Source organism: Marmota monax, unplaced genomic scaffold (genome assembly GCF_021218885.2).
Source record: "Marmota monax isolate L192 unplaced genomic scaffold, Marmota_monax_Labrador192_F-V1.1 WCK01_AAM20220418_F8-fsc00005, whole genome shotgun sequence".
Lineage (NCBI taxonomy): Eukaryota > Metazoa > Chordata > Mammalia > Rodentia > Sciuridae > Marmota > Marmota monax.
This window is the reverse complement of record NW_026692254.1, coordinates 4,557,822-4,574,096: the sequence shown is the minus strand read 5'-3', so window position 1 is coordinate 4,574,096 and position 16,275 is coordinate 4,557,822. Positions and strand designations below refer to the sequence as shown.

General features: G+C 41.5%; 1 protein-coding gene across 1 annotated transcript; it reads right to left on the bottom strand.

Annotated features, from left to right (window-relative positions):
- Positions 1-10,756: 10,756 nt before the first annotated feature.
- Scp2d1 (SCP2 sterol binding domain containing 1) lies at positions 10,757-11,454 on the bottom strand. Its single transcript, XM_046434279.2, has one exon. The coding sequence runs from the start codon at positions 11,274-11,276 to the stop codon at positions 10,806-10,808; it is 471 nt and encodes a 156-aa protein (XP_046290235.1). The 5' UTR covers positions 11,277-11,454; the 3' UTR covers positions 10,757-10,805.
- Between the last annotated feature and the right edge of the window lie 4,821 nt (positions 11,455-16,275).

Sequence of the window (16,275 nt, the reverse complement as noted above, 5' to 3'; positions counted from 1 at the left end):
GTCTTCCTGCCACAGGGCTTGCCTTGCCTCTTGATTCAGGCTAATAAACATTCAAACTTTATGAAACACTGACTGCGTGCAGGACTCGACCCTGTTTCTGTCACTGCAAACATGGGGAAGGTACTAAAAAATATTAAGCAATGAAACAAGACTTGCAATCATCCAGGGATACAGGACTTTTCAATAGCAGCCCTTCCTGAAATCACACCACACTAGAAACAATCCAGATACAAGGGAACATCATTCAGCAATAAAATGAACTGTAACTGCACACGATATCAGGGGCAGATCTCACAAAATGCCAAGTGGAAAGAGCCAGATACAGCAGAGTATGCCTGCATGGTCCTGTTTAGACAAAAGACAAAAGAGTCAAGACTAAACTCTGTGGTGTTAAAATAGTGGTTTCTTCAAGGAGAGAGTAACTGGAAGGGGGTGCAACTGGGGCTTCCTGAGGTGCTGATCTCCTCCTATTTCCTGAGCCTGGGGCCAGTTCCAGGAGTGTGTTCGGTTTGGGAAAATATGTTGCACTGCACACTTGGGAACTATATCCTTCTCCCCATGTGTGTTAATCTTCAATCATTTATTCAAAAAATAAATAAACAAAAGCAACATTCCCAAAGTCCCAGAGCTAGGAAATAGCCAGAGCAAGATCCAGCCCCTAAGGTGTGCTGTCCCAAGGTCTAACCTATCACCACCATATGCTGCTGCCCCTACAAATCAGAGTCCTGCTAGGACTTGCTGTGGTCCTCCTTCGGGCCTCACCACCACTGTCTCCTCCAGGTGACTTCCAACCGCTGAAGGGCTTTCCCCAACACCTGGACCCCCTCTGCTGCATGAGAGGTGGACCCTCCAAAAAGCCAAGAAATCAACCCTCCCTTTCCCAGGAGCTGCACTCAGTTGAAGACTGATGGAAATCATTATCCAAAGTACATGTATAAAGACACAAATTTGTGTGAACATAACTTTATATACAACCAGAGATATGAAAAATTGTGCTGTATATGTGCAATAAGAACAGTAATGCATTCTGCTATCATTTATTTAAAAATTCAATTAAAAAATTTTTTAAAAAAGACTGATGGAAATTAGTTTTAAAATTCTGCAACTTCCTTTTTCCTTGGTGAGAAAACTCTAAAGAGTGTTCTTCACTGTCTCCCTGAAACATCCTTTGGGATTGAGTCCTGCCTGCCCACAGCAATGTCCTGCTCAATAAGAAATCCTAGGTCACTTGTCGTCTCTCCTAAGTCCCCCTTCCATACTCCCCAACAGGTGTTTTTAGAACTCATCTCCCAAATCAACAGACAGAATCTGCTTCTGGAACATCATTTTCAGGCAGTCTCTTGTATTGATCCATTTTCTGTTGCTATCATCGAAAACTACAGACTAAGCAATTTATAAAGAATAAAGGTTCATTCAGCTCATGGTTCTAAAAGCTGGGAAGTTCAAGATCAGGAGGTTACACCTGGTGAGATCCTTCTTGCTGGCAGGGACTCTGCAGAGTCCTAAGGTGAGTGCAGAGCAAGCTAGCCAGAGAGAATGTCCTTTCATAGCAAAATCACACCCTCAATAACACATTAATCCATGAACAGAGCCCTCGAGACCCAATCATGAGGTCCCCTCCCCCATTCCCACCTTTGAATACCTCACAATGGAAACTAAATTTCATATAAATTATGGTGAAGACTCATTCAAATCATAGAACCCCTTCTTGGAGAGGCGTTTCCTGATGACCCCAGTTCCTTTTAGCCACCTTTCTTTCCTTTCTGAAGTAATCTTGTTTGGTTGTCTATTTACTGGGTAGTGTTTGTCTCCCCACCAACTCCCATCTGAAAATGTAAGCGCCAGGAGAGGAGAAACCTCAGCTACCTTGCCACTAGCACCTAGAACCAGGAGTGATAGGAGAAACCAATCCAAACAGGGCACTGAGAAATCGGAGCAAGGTCTGCCCAGTCAGGACCAACCCATAAATACCAGGGGAATTGCAGCTAAATACTAGCCTTGCTAAGAGTAAGTAATGTCTAAGGCATGATAGATGCTCAATAAATATTTATTAGATGAATGGATTAATTGATCAGTTGGTCAATGAACAAATGCAAACTGGCAGTTCGTGACTAAGAATCCAAAATCAGCCCTCACTCAAACCTTCCAGAATAAGAACCTTGCCCTCAAGACTGGTGTTTGTCTGAATTTTATGTCTAAACACGTGTGAATAGATCCATCCATCCATGGGAGCTGAGAGAGCCCTGCTTCTCTGTTTACTTTTTGTGAGTGGAAAAAGCGGCTATAAGAAAGTGGGGGCCCTACCAGCAACTCCAGGCTTCAGAATCATAGTCTACTCTCCATAAAGGCAAGAGTACCTTAGAGAGATTCCCCACTTGCTCCATCCTTCCTGGGGCACAGGGTTCATCTAATCTTGTTCAAGAGGAAGAAGGTGACATCCCTGGGGAGTCACCCCAAGCTCTGCCCCTACCTCCTAGCTTAGAGGTGCCTTGAATTTCTCTGAGCCTCAGATGTCCACTATAAGGTTTGCCTCCCAATGTGTGTGATCTTTTGGGGAGAGGGAAAGGGCTTCATTCACCATTGCATCCCCGATTTGTATTTTCTAAGTGGATCATTTATTCAAGTGGTGAAATGATGACATTTCAGTTCTAGTCCACACTAGGTTCTTACAGCACCCAGGCCTTGCCCAGTTACTATCCACTGAATCAGACATGCGAGTCCCTTGGAAGGTGTGAAGCAGGCTGCAAACAAGGCAATGACGAGCTATTTTCAGAGGATGCCCCACAGATGAGCTGGCACACACACCTCCAAGCTGTTCCCTGGAAGGAGTCCTTGACTTCAGCACTTAGAGTCCACATTCGTCACTTGGGCTTGATTTCCTTCCTCCCACCCTTTTGGCAGGAAAACAGGAAAAAAAAAAACTGGCAAGTGTGAGTTTCATTAACACTCACATAAAACTGGGGAATTAGAGGAGAGAGTTTCCCAAGAGCTTCCTGGGCCTCTGATATAAAAGTGATAAAATCCTTCATCAGAATAAATTGTCTATCCTTTCCCGCTTCGGGCAAATAAATAGAATATTCCGGGCCATGGGGAGACTTGAAATTCCTGTGAGTGGCCCTTAGCATCCAGCTGTATGCCCCGCCCCTCCTACTGAAATTTCTACCTGATTCTGGAAATAACTGATTTTGTAGCTCATTCGGTCATTTTCTGCTTTGGAGCTAGGGCTCCCTCTCTGAGGTCAGGCAACCTGTAAGGCCCCAGAGGGGAAGGGCCTGAGGCCTGGAAGGAGCTTCCCAGTCCCCTCCATCTGGGGCCCATCGCCACAGCAACCTGTGCTGGGCTGTGAGCACACAGGCACCTACGAGGACTGGAGAGTCAGGAGAAGCAATGGGCGCAGGCATCCCTGACCTCCACCCTTCTGTTGGCTGATATCCAGCCACATCCTAGCCCTGGTTCCTGGGACATGGAGGACTGGAAGGGCACAATGAGGGCAAATGAATCCCAACTCCAAGGAAGAGGGTTTCATTTTGTTCCCTTTGCTTATAAAGCAGTCTCATGTGAGATTTCTTTTTTTTTTTTTTCCTAAAAGACATAGACAAATGTGAGCAAAGTTTCCACTGGGCAAGTCACATCATGCTCTGCCTTTCAGGGGGTTAGGGGACATTCTTTGAAGAAAGGATCTGTGTGCCACCTTCTGGAATAAATGAAAATTCTGTATATTGATGCTTGTGTGTACACATCTGGAAGGAAACACAAGAAACTGGCAGCTACGGGTACCTTGGGGGAGAAAAATCGGGGAAAGGGGAAGAAGAAATGTGAATGCCTGAATTTTCTCCCTATGCTCTTTGGGACTGTTTTTTCCCAAGTGCATTTGTTTAAATGTTAAGGAGTCTGTTCATTCATTCCACAAATATTTGTGGAGTCTGCAACGAGTATCAGGCTTTGAGAGACTGAGACAAAGGGAACCAAAGCAAGAGCCCTGACTGAGTCCTGCCCTCAGGACCCATCAGCTATTTGAGATGTGGGGGGACCTTGGAACCTGTCATCCCAACCAAGACTCTTCTGAGGAAAGTGTGCTGCTGATTGAATATTAAGATGGCAGAGTAAACCAGAACTATCCTGTTCAAACCAGAATATTTATTTGGCCCAGAAAAGAAGGTCCACACAAAGTCAGAACACAGGGTTGAAAAAAAAAAAAAAAAGAAGGACTTACAAGTTATGGGAGAAAAAGACAACTAAATTAGGTACAGTTTCATGAAGGCAAGGGTAGAATTTAGATGGTAGAGTCAGGGGAGAAGATAGAATTATGGTCCCAAGAGAATCCTACATCTCAATCCCCAGGACTATGGCTATGATGGAATATCATACTACAAATACATTAACTATCTTAATTCAAGATGCTTTAAAAAAAAACATAGACTGGGTAGCTTAAACAACAGATCTTTCTTTCTCACAGTCCTAGAAACTGGAAAGTTTGAGACCAGGGTGCTAATATGGTCAGGTCTGGTGAGAGCCTTCTTCCTGATTTACAGACAGCCACCTCCTTGTATATTCTCACATGGCAAGAGAGGACACAAGAGAGAGCTTCTTCACTTCCTCTTCTGGTAAGAGCTTTTATCTCATATGGGGGACCCACCCTCATGACCTCATCTAACTCTAATTCTTTCTAAGTCTCCACCTGCAAATACTATCATATTGGAGGCTAGTGCTTCAACATATGAATTTGGAGGGAAGGGAAAGAGATGAATCTTAAATCTATAGTATTACCTTAAATAGCTAAAGGGATTTTGAAAAATGTAATTAAGGTTACTAATCAGATTTTTCTGGGTGGTAGGCCCAGTGAAATCACATGAGTCCTTTAAAGGAGAGGCCAAAGAATTTGGAAAGAATTGGAGAAGATTTGCTGGTCTTGCAGATGGAGGAGCCACCTGACCCTGTGGGTGGGCAGCCTCAAGGAGTTGAGAAAGCATCCTTGGTAACAGCCAACAGTGAAACAGAGATTGCAGTCCTACAACCACAGAAGGCTGAATCCTGCCATAACCTGGATGATCTTGGTGCTGACTCTTCCTGGAGCCCCGAGATAAGGCCCAGCCTAGTTAACTCCTTAGTGTCAGCCTTAGGAGATGAGATTCCTGCTGTGTCCCCCTGGACATCTGGCCTGCAGAAACTGTGAGATAACGCATGAGTATTGTTTTAAACCATTACATTTGTAGTTATTTATTACACGCCACAGAAAATCAACGGAGGATATTTCAGTAAGGGAGAAAAGTAAGACCATTTACTGTGGGGAACTTGCCATCATGAACACAAATCCCTAAGGTGACCAGCAAGGTAGGCCAAGCTTGTGAAAATGATGATGTGAGCTCCCTGACAGGTCACCACCAAAATGCAGCCTCAGAGCCTAAGATGCAATGAGGAGAACGGGACCTGGGTCTGTCTGGAGAGCCTGTTCCACCCCCAACCCCTGAACTGTTGCCTGGCAGGGTGGCCACAAATTCAATTTTTCAGAAAATACAGAAATCATTTTATCTACTTATTTATTAACTTTTTTATTTGTTCTAATTCGTTCTACAGGACAGCAGAATGCATTTTGATACATTGTTCACAAAAGGAGCATAACTTCTCATTCCTCTGGCTGTACATGATGCAAAGTCACACAGGTGGTGCAATCATACATGTATATAGGGTAATAATGTCCCTCTCATTCCACCATCTTTCTCACCCCCACACTCCCTCCTCTTCCCTCACTTCCCTCTGCCCAATCTGAAATTCCTCCATTCTTTCTTTACCCTTCCTTACCCGCATTATGGATCACCATCTGCTTATCAGAGAAAACATTTTTTGGCCTTTGGTTTTTTGGGATTGGCTTACTTTGCTTACTTACATGATATTCTCCAACTCTATCCATTTACCTGCAAATGCCATAACTTTATTCTTCTTTAAGGCTGAATAATATTCCATTGTGTGTATGTACCACAGTTTCTTTTTTAATATATATTTTGCTGCTGATTTTTTTTTGTATTTTGCTGTGATTTTTTTTAGTTTATTTATCTATTCATCTATTGAAGGGCATCTAGGTTGGTTCCATAGTTTAGCTCTTATGAATTGAGCTGCTATAAACATTGACATGGCCACATCTCTGTAGTATGCAGATTATAAGTCCTTTAGGTATAAACGGAGGAGTGGGATAACTGGGTCAAATGGTAGTTCCATTCCAAGTTGTCTGAGGAATCTCCATACTGCTTTCCAGAGTGGTTGTACCAATTTGCAAGTCTCACCAGCAATGTATGAGTGAATCTTATTCCTACATTCTCAACAACACTTATTGTTGCTTGTATTCTTACAGAATGGGAGAAAATCTTAATCACACCCACATCATTAGAGCACTAATCTCCCAGAAACATAAAGAACTCAAAAAAAAAGCAAAAAAAAAAAAACCCAAATAATTCAATCAATAATCGGGCTAAGGAACTGAACAGGCACTTCACAGAAGAAGAAATACAAATAATGAACAAATGTTTTTAAAAAGGCGCAACATCTCTTGCAATTAGAGAAATGCAAATCAAAACTACTCTAAGATTTTATCTCACTCCAGTCATAATGGCAATTATCAAAAATACAGAAATCTTTTTGTGCAGTAATTCAAACTTTAAAAAAACACTATTAAGACCAACCTTGTTCAGACCAATCAAAACACAGACATGTGTTCTGAGCCGGATGTGACCTTCTGGGGCACCAACTAAGAAGAAAAGGCAGAAAGGTCCCTGGAGCAGAGTATGAAAACCCTCAATGTGGAAGACAGTGAGAAGCAGTGAAAGACCCCAATAATAAACACCCTGCCTCCCAATCAGAGAAGAAAGGAAACGTGTTTATGGAAACCTACTTCAGCCAGCGACCATGATGGGCATGCCCTAACTGGAGATCCCTGGCAAACTGATTCCAAGGGCTATTGGCTGTTTCCAGATGGGAAACCTGAAGCAAGAAGCCGTTCGATTATTGTCTGTGCTGACGCAGATGTGAAATGGTGATCCCGGGCTCAAAACTGTTCTTTTTTTTAATCAATTCTTTTTTAGTTACACATGACAATAGAATTCACTTTGATGTGATTATACAAGCTTGGAATATATCTTAGTCTAAATACAACCCCATTCTTACAGATGAAGACAGTTCTCATTCCAACATCTGAGTGCTTTCAGCTGCCCCAATGGAGCATACCAGGATTGAGTGTTTTGCTTCTTTTAATTGAAAAGGGGAGAAAAACAAAGGAAAAATAAAAAATAAAAGAAAAATCAAGGAGAGGGAATTTCATCAAAATAAGGAAAGATCAGTAGAGTAAACAAAGAGGACTGAGAAGGAAAAAGGGATGAGAAAAGGGAAAAACAGCAGAATGAATCTGACCAAACTATCAAATGTGCATGCATAAATGTGGCACAGTGGGCCTGACATCAGGAGTATCCACAGGATGCTAATTTAAAAAAAAAAAGTAAATAAACTGTAAATGGAGAGATTGGTGGAGTGGAAAGGAGGAGGCAGGGGCGAAGTGCTGAGGATTGAATTGGAGTGGGTAGAGTTCTATGCCTTTATGATAACGTCAGGACATATCCTGGTGTTAGAGAACTAAAAAGAAAAGGGGTGTTCTGGGGTGTCTCCCAAGGTCTGGGTCTTATTGGTTAACGATTTCTTTTCTGCTCCCTCAAGGATTCTGCCTGTCCATCTCTCCCACTCCGTCATAGCCACCACCCCATCCTCTATAGCTCTCCCTCTCCCCTCTGACATCCCATCTCTCAGAGTCTATTCTCCCTGCTTGCTTATAGCTCAGTCTCTCATTTACCCAATTCCAAATTCCTACAAAGGAATCTAGTTGGTTAAGGATTTTTTTTTTTAGTTGTTCCAAGTCAGAAGGGTCAGAGAGTCCAGATGACAGCCCAGGCATGACCCAAGGTAACCTCTCCCTCGGACCCCTCCTCCACCCTGTCTCTAAGCAACCCTTGTCTCAGGCCCAATCAACAGAGGCCATAATTATCTCATGTTATGAGCAAGACCCTTGGGTTGTGGGGGCTTGGGTGAGCCATTTCCCCTAAAGAGGGATATAGGCACAACAGCATTCCAAACACCTGCATCACCCCATGTTGGATTTTGGGAAATAGAAGTTGCCTAAGCTAAGTGCTCACAATAGTTCACACTGTCCGCTGGAGGCCACTAAGACACCCACAACTGCCCTATGTACCCCCTGGGTCATCAAGTTCATGACCCAGGTGAAAGAAGAAGACAGGGACCATATCAAGACTCCACTAAGAAACCTTCACAATTTCTCCTGACCATGGAGTACATCACCAACTGGATAAATGTCTCTTTCTTTCCCACAAAGAAGACTGGATGGATTTGGTTAGCAACAAATCCTCACTCCGTGTCTCTCTCTCTCTCTCTCTCTCTCTCTCTCTCTCTCTCTCTCTCTCTCTCTCTCATAGGGATTGAACCCAGGACCTTATTTATGCTAGGCAAGTGCTCTACCTCCAAGCTACATCCCCAGCCCCTTGCCTGTTTGTGATGTGGAGAATCTAGAAAAGCCTCTGCAGAGCCATCCATCTCAGTAAGGAGTTGGAAACATTACCTAATATGATGTTAGACGACTCATTCTACTGAGAGAAGGGCAGAAGTGTCAGTTCCCTTCAGGAATGCAACCACACAAAGCCCTCACTTTGAGTGGAAGCTGGCATTTTTTTAAAGAGAGCTTCACCCAGGTTATATTGATACATAAAAAACTTGCACATATATATGTGTGTGTGTGTGTGTGTGTGTGTGTAAAATGTGAAGTTTGGTGTTCTGACCTATATAAACACCTGTAGACCATCACTACCATGAACATGTTCACAGCCCCAAGTTTTCTTATGACCATTTATAATACCTCCCTTACATCCTTCCCCACTCCCAATGCCCATATCTCTTGGCAACTACTTATCTTTCTTCTGCCACCCCAGGTTGCATTTTCTAGTATTTTATAAATAACATCCACTCAGCTTTCTCTTTTTTCACACAGCATAATTATTTTGACAATCATCCATTTTATTGTGATTTATCAATAATTCACTACTTTTTATGGCTAAGTAGTATTCCACAGTATACATACCATATTTTGTTTATCCATTCACCTCTGAACATTTGGTCTATTTCCAGTTTGAGGTTACCACAAACAGCCACCATGAACATTCATGTATGATTGTACATGTGTTTTCTTTTGCCTTGGGAAAACACCAAATAATGTAATGGCTAGATCATTTGGTAGGCATTGTGGTTTGAATGTGACCCACAAAAGTTCCTGTGTTGGAAACTCCCATTTGTCAATGGTATTTGGAATTGGGGCCTTTGAGAAAGAGAGTTAGATGAGGTCACAAGGATGGAGCTATCATGAGGGTATTTGTGGCTTTATAAGAAGAGGAAGAGAGACCCCAAGGTAGCACACTTGTATTGTCTTTCCATGTGATACCTTCTGCTATGTTATGATGTGGCAAGAAAGCCACCACCAAGCCAACAAGACACCAGCACCATGCTTTTGGACTTCCCAGCCTCTCAAACCATGAGTTAAATAAACTATTATTCTTATAAATTACTCAATCTCAGGTATTTTGTTCTAGTAACAGAAATTGGACTAAGACATTAGGCACATATTTGTGCCATTTTGGTGCAACTTTCCTCTGGTTTTGGAGTGTCCTCAATGTGTATATTCAACCTACTAGATATTAAGGTACACACAGACCACATATGAACAAATAACACATAGTCACTCATTAGGAGGTCACAATCAGTTGCAGCTGGCTTTATTCCAGTCCTCCCAGATGTGTGAAGAGAGCTCCCAGTAGGGAAAACCTCCCTGGATGAACTTGGATTTGAAATGATGAACTTTGATGTAAAACACTCAGTGCACAAGCTCTCAACCGCATCAACACTTTAGTAATAGCTCACAGAGGATTATGTGATCTGTCTCCAAGAGATCCTTTAAATAATGGCCGAGTCTATAATAGAACAGTCAAGGTCAATAGAGAAAACTTTGCATGCCATAAAGCAGGACAGGGGTTCTTCAGGGGGTAGTCACATCAACACCTTCTCAGAACTTGTTGGGACTGTGCATTCTCCCCAGCCCAGACCTACCAAGTTGGAAACCATGAAGTGGGGCCCCCCATCAATCTGGACTTGAACCAACCTTGCTGGTGATTTGGATGCATGCTTCAGTTTAAGAACCACTGGCCTAGAACATTTTTCAAGCCTGTCAACTTTACTAGAATTGAATCCAGCAGAAATCATAACACAGAGAAAGCATCATCCCTCTATTGCCTGGGTTCCACCCACAGACCTGTGGAGCCTGCCCTCTCAGAGTCTAACAGCCACAAGGACTAAGTTACCATGCAGAATGCAGAAGTGCACAACCATGTTATCACTTACTTTCCCAAAGCACCAAACTTAGAAAAAGAAAAAAAAATCTTAAGAACACAATCGTTGGAGCATTTAAATCCAACTATCAAAATCACCCATTTCCCTACATATGGCTTTCACCCTGGCATATGATGACACAAATGGAACTAAGAAAAAAAAAAGACAAAAATTTTAGGTGATGCACTCCAACTCTCTTTACTGCTCCAGACCCCACTGCAAATATACACATCAGCAGGAAAATTAATCAAACTTGAATAGGAAGAATTTGAGTAAAAATATTGGATACTTTTTACTTTAATCTTCAGTTTAAGCATGATTTCCACTTGACATTATAACCAGAGAGAATTTTTGATCTTTTCCTTGGTATTTTTCCATGCTTAAATTTTAGCCCAGTCCTTGAAAACTCTCTCCAGCTTCTGGCCAAGCAGAACTTTGCCACTCACTTTGAACTTGCCAGCCAGGAAAGCCTTCTGCGGATTCATTTTGCCCAGAACTAACTCCATAAAGACATTTTCTGGAATAGTGAAGACAGTGTCTGCTGGGAGCCTAGAAGATCCTGGATACATGTCCCCAGAGCCACTCTTCAGGTCAATGGTCCACTGCAGAATGATCTTACCATCTTTGGTGATGTCCAGCTGAAAGATGGCGTTGACTTTCTTTACTAGCTGGCCTCCCACTTCTTTGATGTGATGGCTAATGTCCTCAAACACTGGGAAGCTCCGGAATGCTGACAGCTCTAGAGGGTTTGGCATGGCGAGTTCCCGAGCTGAACCCAAAGCTTTGAGCTGGCTCGCCTGAGGTTCATCCCCTGCTTTGATCTTGGGTTGATGGTCGATTCTCCTCCACATCTTTACTGTACTGGTCCTCTTGACCCTGCCGTCTGGTCTGGTCTGTGGACAGCTGTGGCCAGATTAATACCCACAGGTCAGATTGTGACATCAAAGTTAAGGCCTCAGGCAGGGACTGAGGCTGGTGTGTGTGTGCTGCAGTCTTACTGGCCAAACCAATTTTGAAATATGACACGGAGTAGGAGATCAGACAAGTAAGTGTGAAGTAGGTACACCCATGCACACACACACACACACACACACACACATCCCAAAACAACTAGGGCCGTTGAAAACTCTCTCCAGCTTCCGGCCAAGCAGAACTTTGCCACTCATCTGGACCTTTCAATGATGGTAAGGGAAACTGTCCCCAGAAGGCCTCGTCTTTCAAATACAGGCACCTCCCTGATTGCAACCCTGAGAGAGCAGTTATTTTGATTCCTTTAAAGGTGGATGATCCTTAAGGTACAAATCATGATGCTGAATTTGGCTTTATCAAGATACTGGCCTAGGGTAAGATGCTTTTAGGACAAAACAGTTTAAAATAGCTGATTGGAGAAGAAATCAGCACCAAGGCCAACATCAGAAACTTCCCATCTTCCAGAAAGAGAAAGACAGAGAGATTTGTAAGATCAACAGAAGATGCTGCTGATGTTGTTTGATAATTACATAAAATAATATAGCTCTTTCTCTGAGCCAATATGCTGAGTTCTAAGCACATTACATATATTGACACATTTAATTTTCATTGCAACCCCCTGAGGTAAGTACTAAATTTATCCCCATTATACAGATGAGGAAATGAGGGAAGGAGAAATGAGGGGACTTGCCCAGAATCACATGGTTAGTAAGTAGTGTAGCCAGATTTGAAGGAGTCTAGAACCCACTCTTATTTTTTACTTTTTATTTTGAAATAACTTCAGCCTTACAAAAAGTTTACACAAGTAGTACCTGTGTAACTGACCTCACCCAGATTCCCCAAATGTTAGCATCAGTACAATAATCTAATCCAAGAAGTTAACATTGGTACAATACTCTTAAGTGATCTACACTGTATATTCAAATTCTGCAAATTATAGCACTACTACCCATTTTCTGGTCCACCGTGCAGATTCTGAGCTTGGATTCTAGGTTGTTTTTATTTTTTATTTTTATATTTTATTTATTTATTTTTTATTTTTTTTTCCTTTAATTTTTATTGTTGGTTGTTCAAAACATTACATAGTTCTTGACATATCATATTTCACACTTTGATTCAAGTGGGTTATGAACTCCCATTTTTACCCCATATACAGATTGCAGCATCATATCGGTTACACATCCACTGTTTTACATATTGCCATACTAGTGTCTGTTGTATTCTGCTGCCTTTCCTATCCTCTACTATCCCCCATCCCCTCCCCTCCCATCTTCTCTCTCTACCCCATCTACTGTAATTCATTTCTCCCCCTTGTTTTTTTTCCCCCTTTCCCCTCACTTCCTCTTGTATGAAATTTTGTATAACCATGAGGGTCTCCTTCCATTGTTTTTAATTGAGTGTCTTTCTTACGACCTCCTGTCCAGGGAAACTCATCTATCTTTGTCTATCATGACCTTGACACTATGGAAGAATATCTGCCATCCCCAAGAAAGGATGACAGATTGAGTTAGTGTAGTGTATTCTTGGTTATCAAAAAATACTCATGTAGCTTCGGGATTTTGAATTGGTGAATATTCATGATGTGTGGAAAAACATGATACACACCACAATCTGAATCACACAAAATGGGATATTGTATATATATATGCAATATATATACCTAAAGGGACACATCCAACTAAGCTTCTTGTGACTGGATGACTGTTCTTTGCTTGTGTTTTTCTCCCTGTAATGTACTATTTACTTTTAAAAAATAAAAATTATTTTAAAAACCAAAAAAAATATTTTAAAATCTGCCAGTCATTCCATAAAATGTTCCTTGTTTTGGGTTTGTCTAATGTTTCTCATGGTTGTTTGAGGTTATACATTTCTGGCAGGAATATCCTATAAGTGATCTTGTCCTCTCCCTGGTGAATCATATTAGAGATACGTGACGTGAAAATGTTATTTTTGTCTCTTATCTGCTGATGTTGACCTTGATCACTTGGTTGAAGTTGTATCTACCAGAATTCTCCACTGCAGAGTTACTGTCTATTCTTCAGTGTCTTATAGGGAAGTACTTTGAGAATGTGAATATCTGTTTTACATAATGCTTTGGTCCACTCCTTTTTGTATCCATCCTTGGCCCATATCTGCAGCCATCAGTGTGGTGTGTAACAAATCATTTTACATATTTTATATTCTCATCACTCCCTTGACATTTAATAATTGAAATTCTGCTATAAGGAGGTGCTGCCTCTTCTCTCTCTCTCTCTCTCTCTCTCTCTCTCTCTCTCTCTCTCTCTCTCTCTCATTTTATTTGTTCAATTACTTATCTGAGTATGGACTTGTGAATATCTATTTTATTTTGTGTATTTATTGTCATTATTTATTTTCTTGTTCAAATTGTCACAGATTTGGTCATTGGGAGTGCCATCGAGTTGGTACCTGTGTCCTTTCCTACATAAAACTGCTCTTATAAGTGAAGCTACAGTAAATGGAGTTGTAGCTGCCTTTTTTTTTCTCTAAGAAGAGTGCAGAAGAATGAAAAAGGCTTCAGTACATTTGCAATGATGGATGAGCTGCATTATCAGCATTGAACAGTTAAACAAAACCCAGCGGTGTCCAAGTTTTTACCATAAAGCCACCAAGGGTGCACAACATCTGCACAGGGAATTTTAAAGGAAGAAGGAAGGCAATTCTCCAACAACTTCTCTATGAGCAACCAACAGAGAGGACTGAGCCCATATCTGCTTTTCCTCAAGGATAGGGGTTATCCCATTTGAATTATTCAGACAGGTCCCCAAATGGACAGGTCTCCTGCCTCAGTATAACAGAAGGGAACATGGCCCTTACGGAAGAAATTCAAAGCAATCCAGGATTCAAGGGAGTTTTTCACCAACAATATAGATTGAAACTGCCATTACATAGTGACACCAACTTTTGGTTAATTTTATTATTTAAATTCTCACCAGATAATGCTCCTCTTATTTCCTTCTCTATGACAGGCTGCTTCTCATACCCTGACTGACATACCACTGGCCTCTAGAAAGCATACATCCTCCAACTAGGCATGATCTTCGATCTTCCATATCCCCTTGAAATTATTTCTTCTTCAGTTGCTATTCAAACCCAAGAACCTAGTCATAGCAAATTTATCATTTTGGGATTCTGCAATCTTTAAATGCTTTAGAAGAATGTGAAACTTGTTCTCTTTTTTAAAAAAGTTACAAAAGTCATTTTATTAAATAAGATGATTTTAGTCTCAAGGAACAACCACCATCATAAAAATTAAAAAAAAAAAAAAGAAAGAAAGAAAAAAAAAAGAAAACTTTATCCAGTGGTGATTCTAACATGTGGCTCCAGAGCAGCAGCAGCTGCATCACCAGGGAACTGGTGAGAGAAATGCATGGACCCAGGCCTCACGCCAGATCTGCCTAATCAGAAAACTCTGGGTGTGGGTTAGTCAGGGTTCCCCACAGAAAGAGAATCCATAAGATATTTAAAAGTTGAAAGATTTTTTTGACAGTGAATTCCTACATGCCCACCAATATCCTGTCATTAACATTTTATTTCAGATGTTTGAATTCTTTCATCTTATTTTTTTATTCATTTCAAAGTAAATTATAAGCATCAGTAACCCCAAAACACTTAAACATGCAAAACATTTATGAGAGTTCAATATATGTTTACAGTTGTTAAATGTAAAATTTATATACAAAGAAATGCACAAATCCTAAGTGTGCATTTGCTGAAAGTTTAGCTATGCGTATACTTGAATATAACAAATTTGAATGCCAGGTGACCCTACCTCTCCCACAGCGCCTTAAGAATGGATCCCCATGCAGTGGTGCAGAAGCCTAAACAATCAGGAAGGAACCCTAGATTCCTTCTTCATTCCTCAAATAGAAGGCTGCTTCCCTGACAGTGTGAAGCTGTCACACCATAAGGCCCAAGAGGAAGATCTCAAAGTTCCTCTACCAAAGATCCAAAGACCAGAGTTTATAATTCAGGATTTCCACCTTGAGAAGACGCCGTAGCTTCTGAGCCTGCACACAAATGGAAACCACGTGTTATGGTTTGGATATGAGGTGTTCCCCAAAAGCTCCTGGGCTAATGCAGAGGTAAAATGATTAGATTAACCCATTTAAGGTATTAATAATTTGAGTGAATTATTCAGTGGTAACTATAGGCACGTGGCGTGTGGTTGGAATAAGTGAGTCACAGGTGGCCTGCCTTGGGGATTATGTATCTTGTCTCTGGCTCCTCCCACATGCTCTCTGCTTCCTAGCCACCATGAGCTGACCGGACTTCTTCTACCACACCCTTCCACCCTGATGTTCTGCCTCACCTCAGGCAGGGAACAAGGGAATCAGCCAATTTATGGACTGAGACCTCTGAAACCATGAGCCCAAATTACACTTTTCCTCCTCTAAATTGTTCTTGTCGGATATTTTGGTAACAGCAATAAAAACCTAACTAATATACCAAGTTTCCTTTTTTCTAACTTGTTGAATTTTTGATCAATCCCTAATAATCATGTTTGTTTATGGGATACAATGTAATGTTTTGATTCATGTATATATCGTATAATGATCAAATCAAGGTCATCAGCATATCCATCACTCGAATAATTTCTTAACACTTCTGAAAGCTAATGCTGTTCTTTGGCTCATTTGGTTTCCAATAGGATCATCACCCATTTTCTTGGCTCTGCTGATTCCAGCAATATTTTTAACAAAGTTGAGCCCGAAGCTGGGGACCAACAAACACTTTCAGGGTTAGTTGTTCAGTTGTAGGTTGGTGAATACCACTTCTTCCAGAGATAATGTGCTGGGGCCTGCAGGGTGCACATGGAAGGGCAGAAGCAGAAACTTAGCTCTCAGGGACCTTACAATGTAG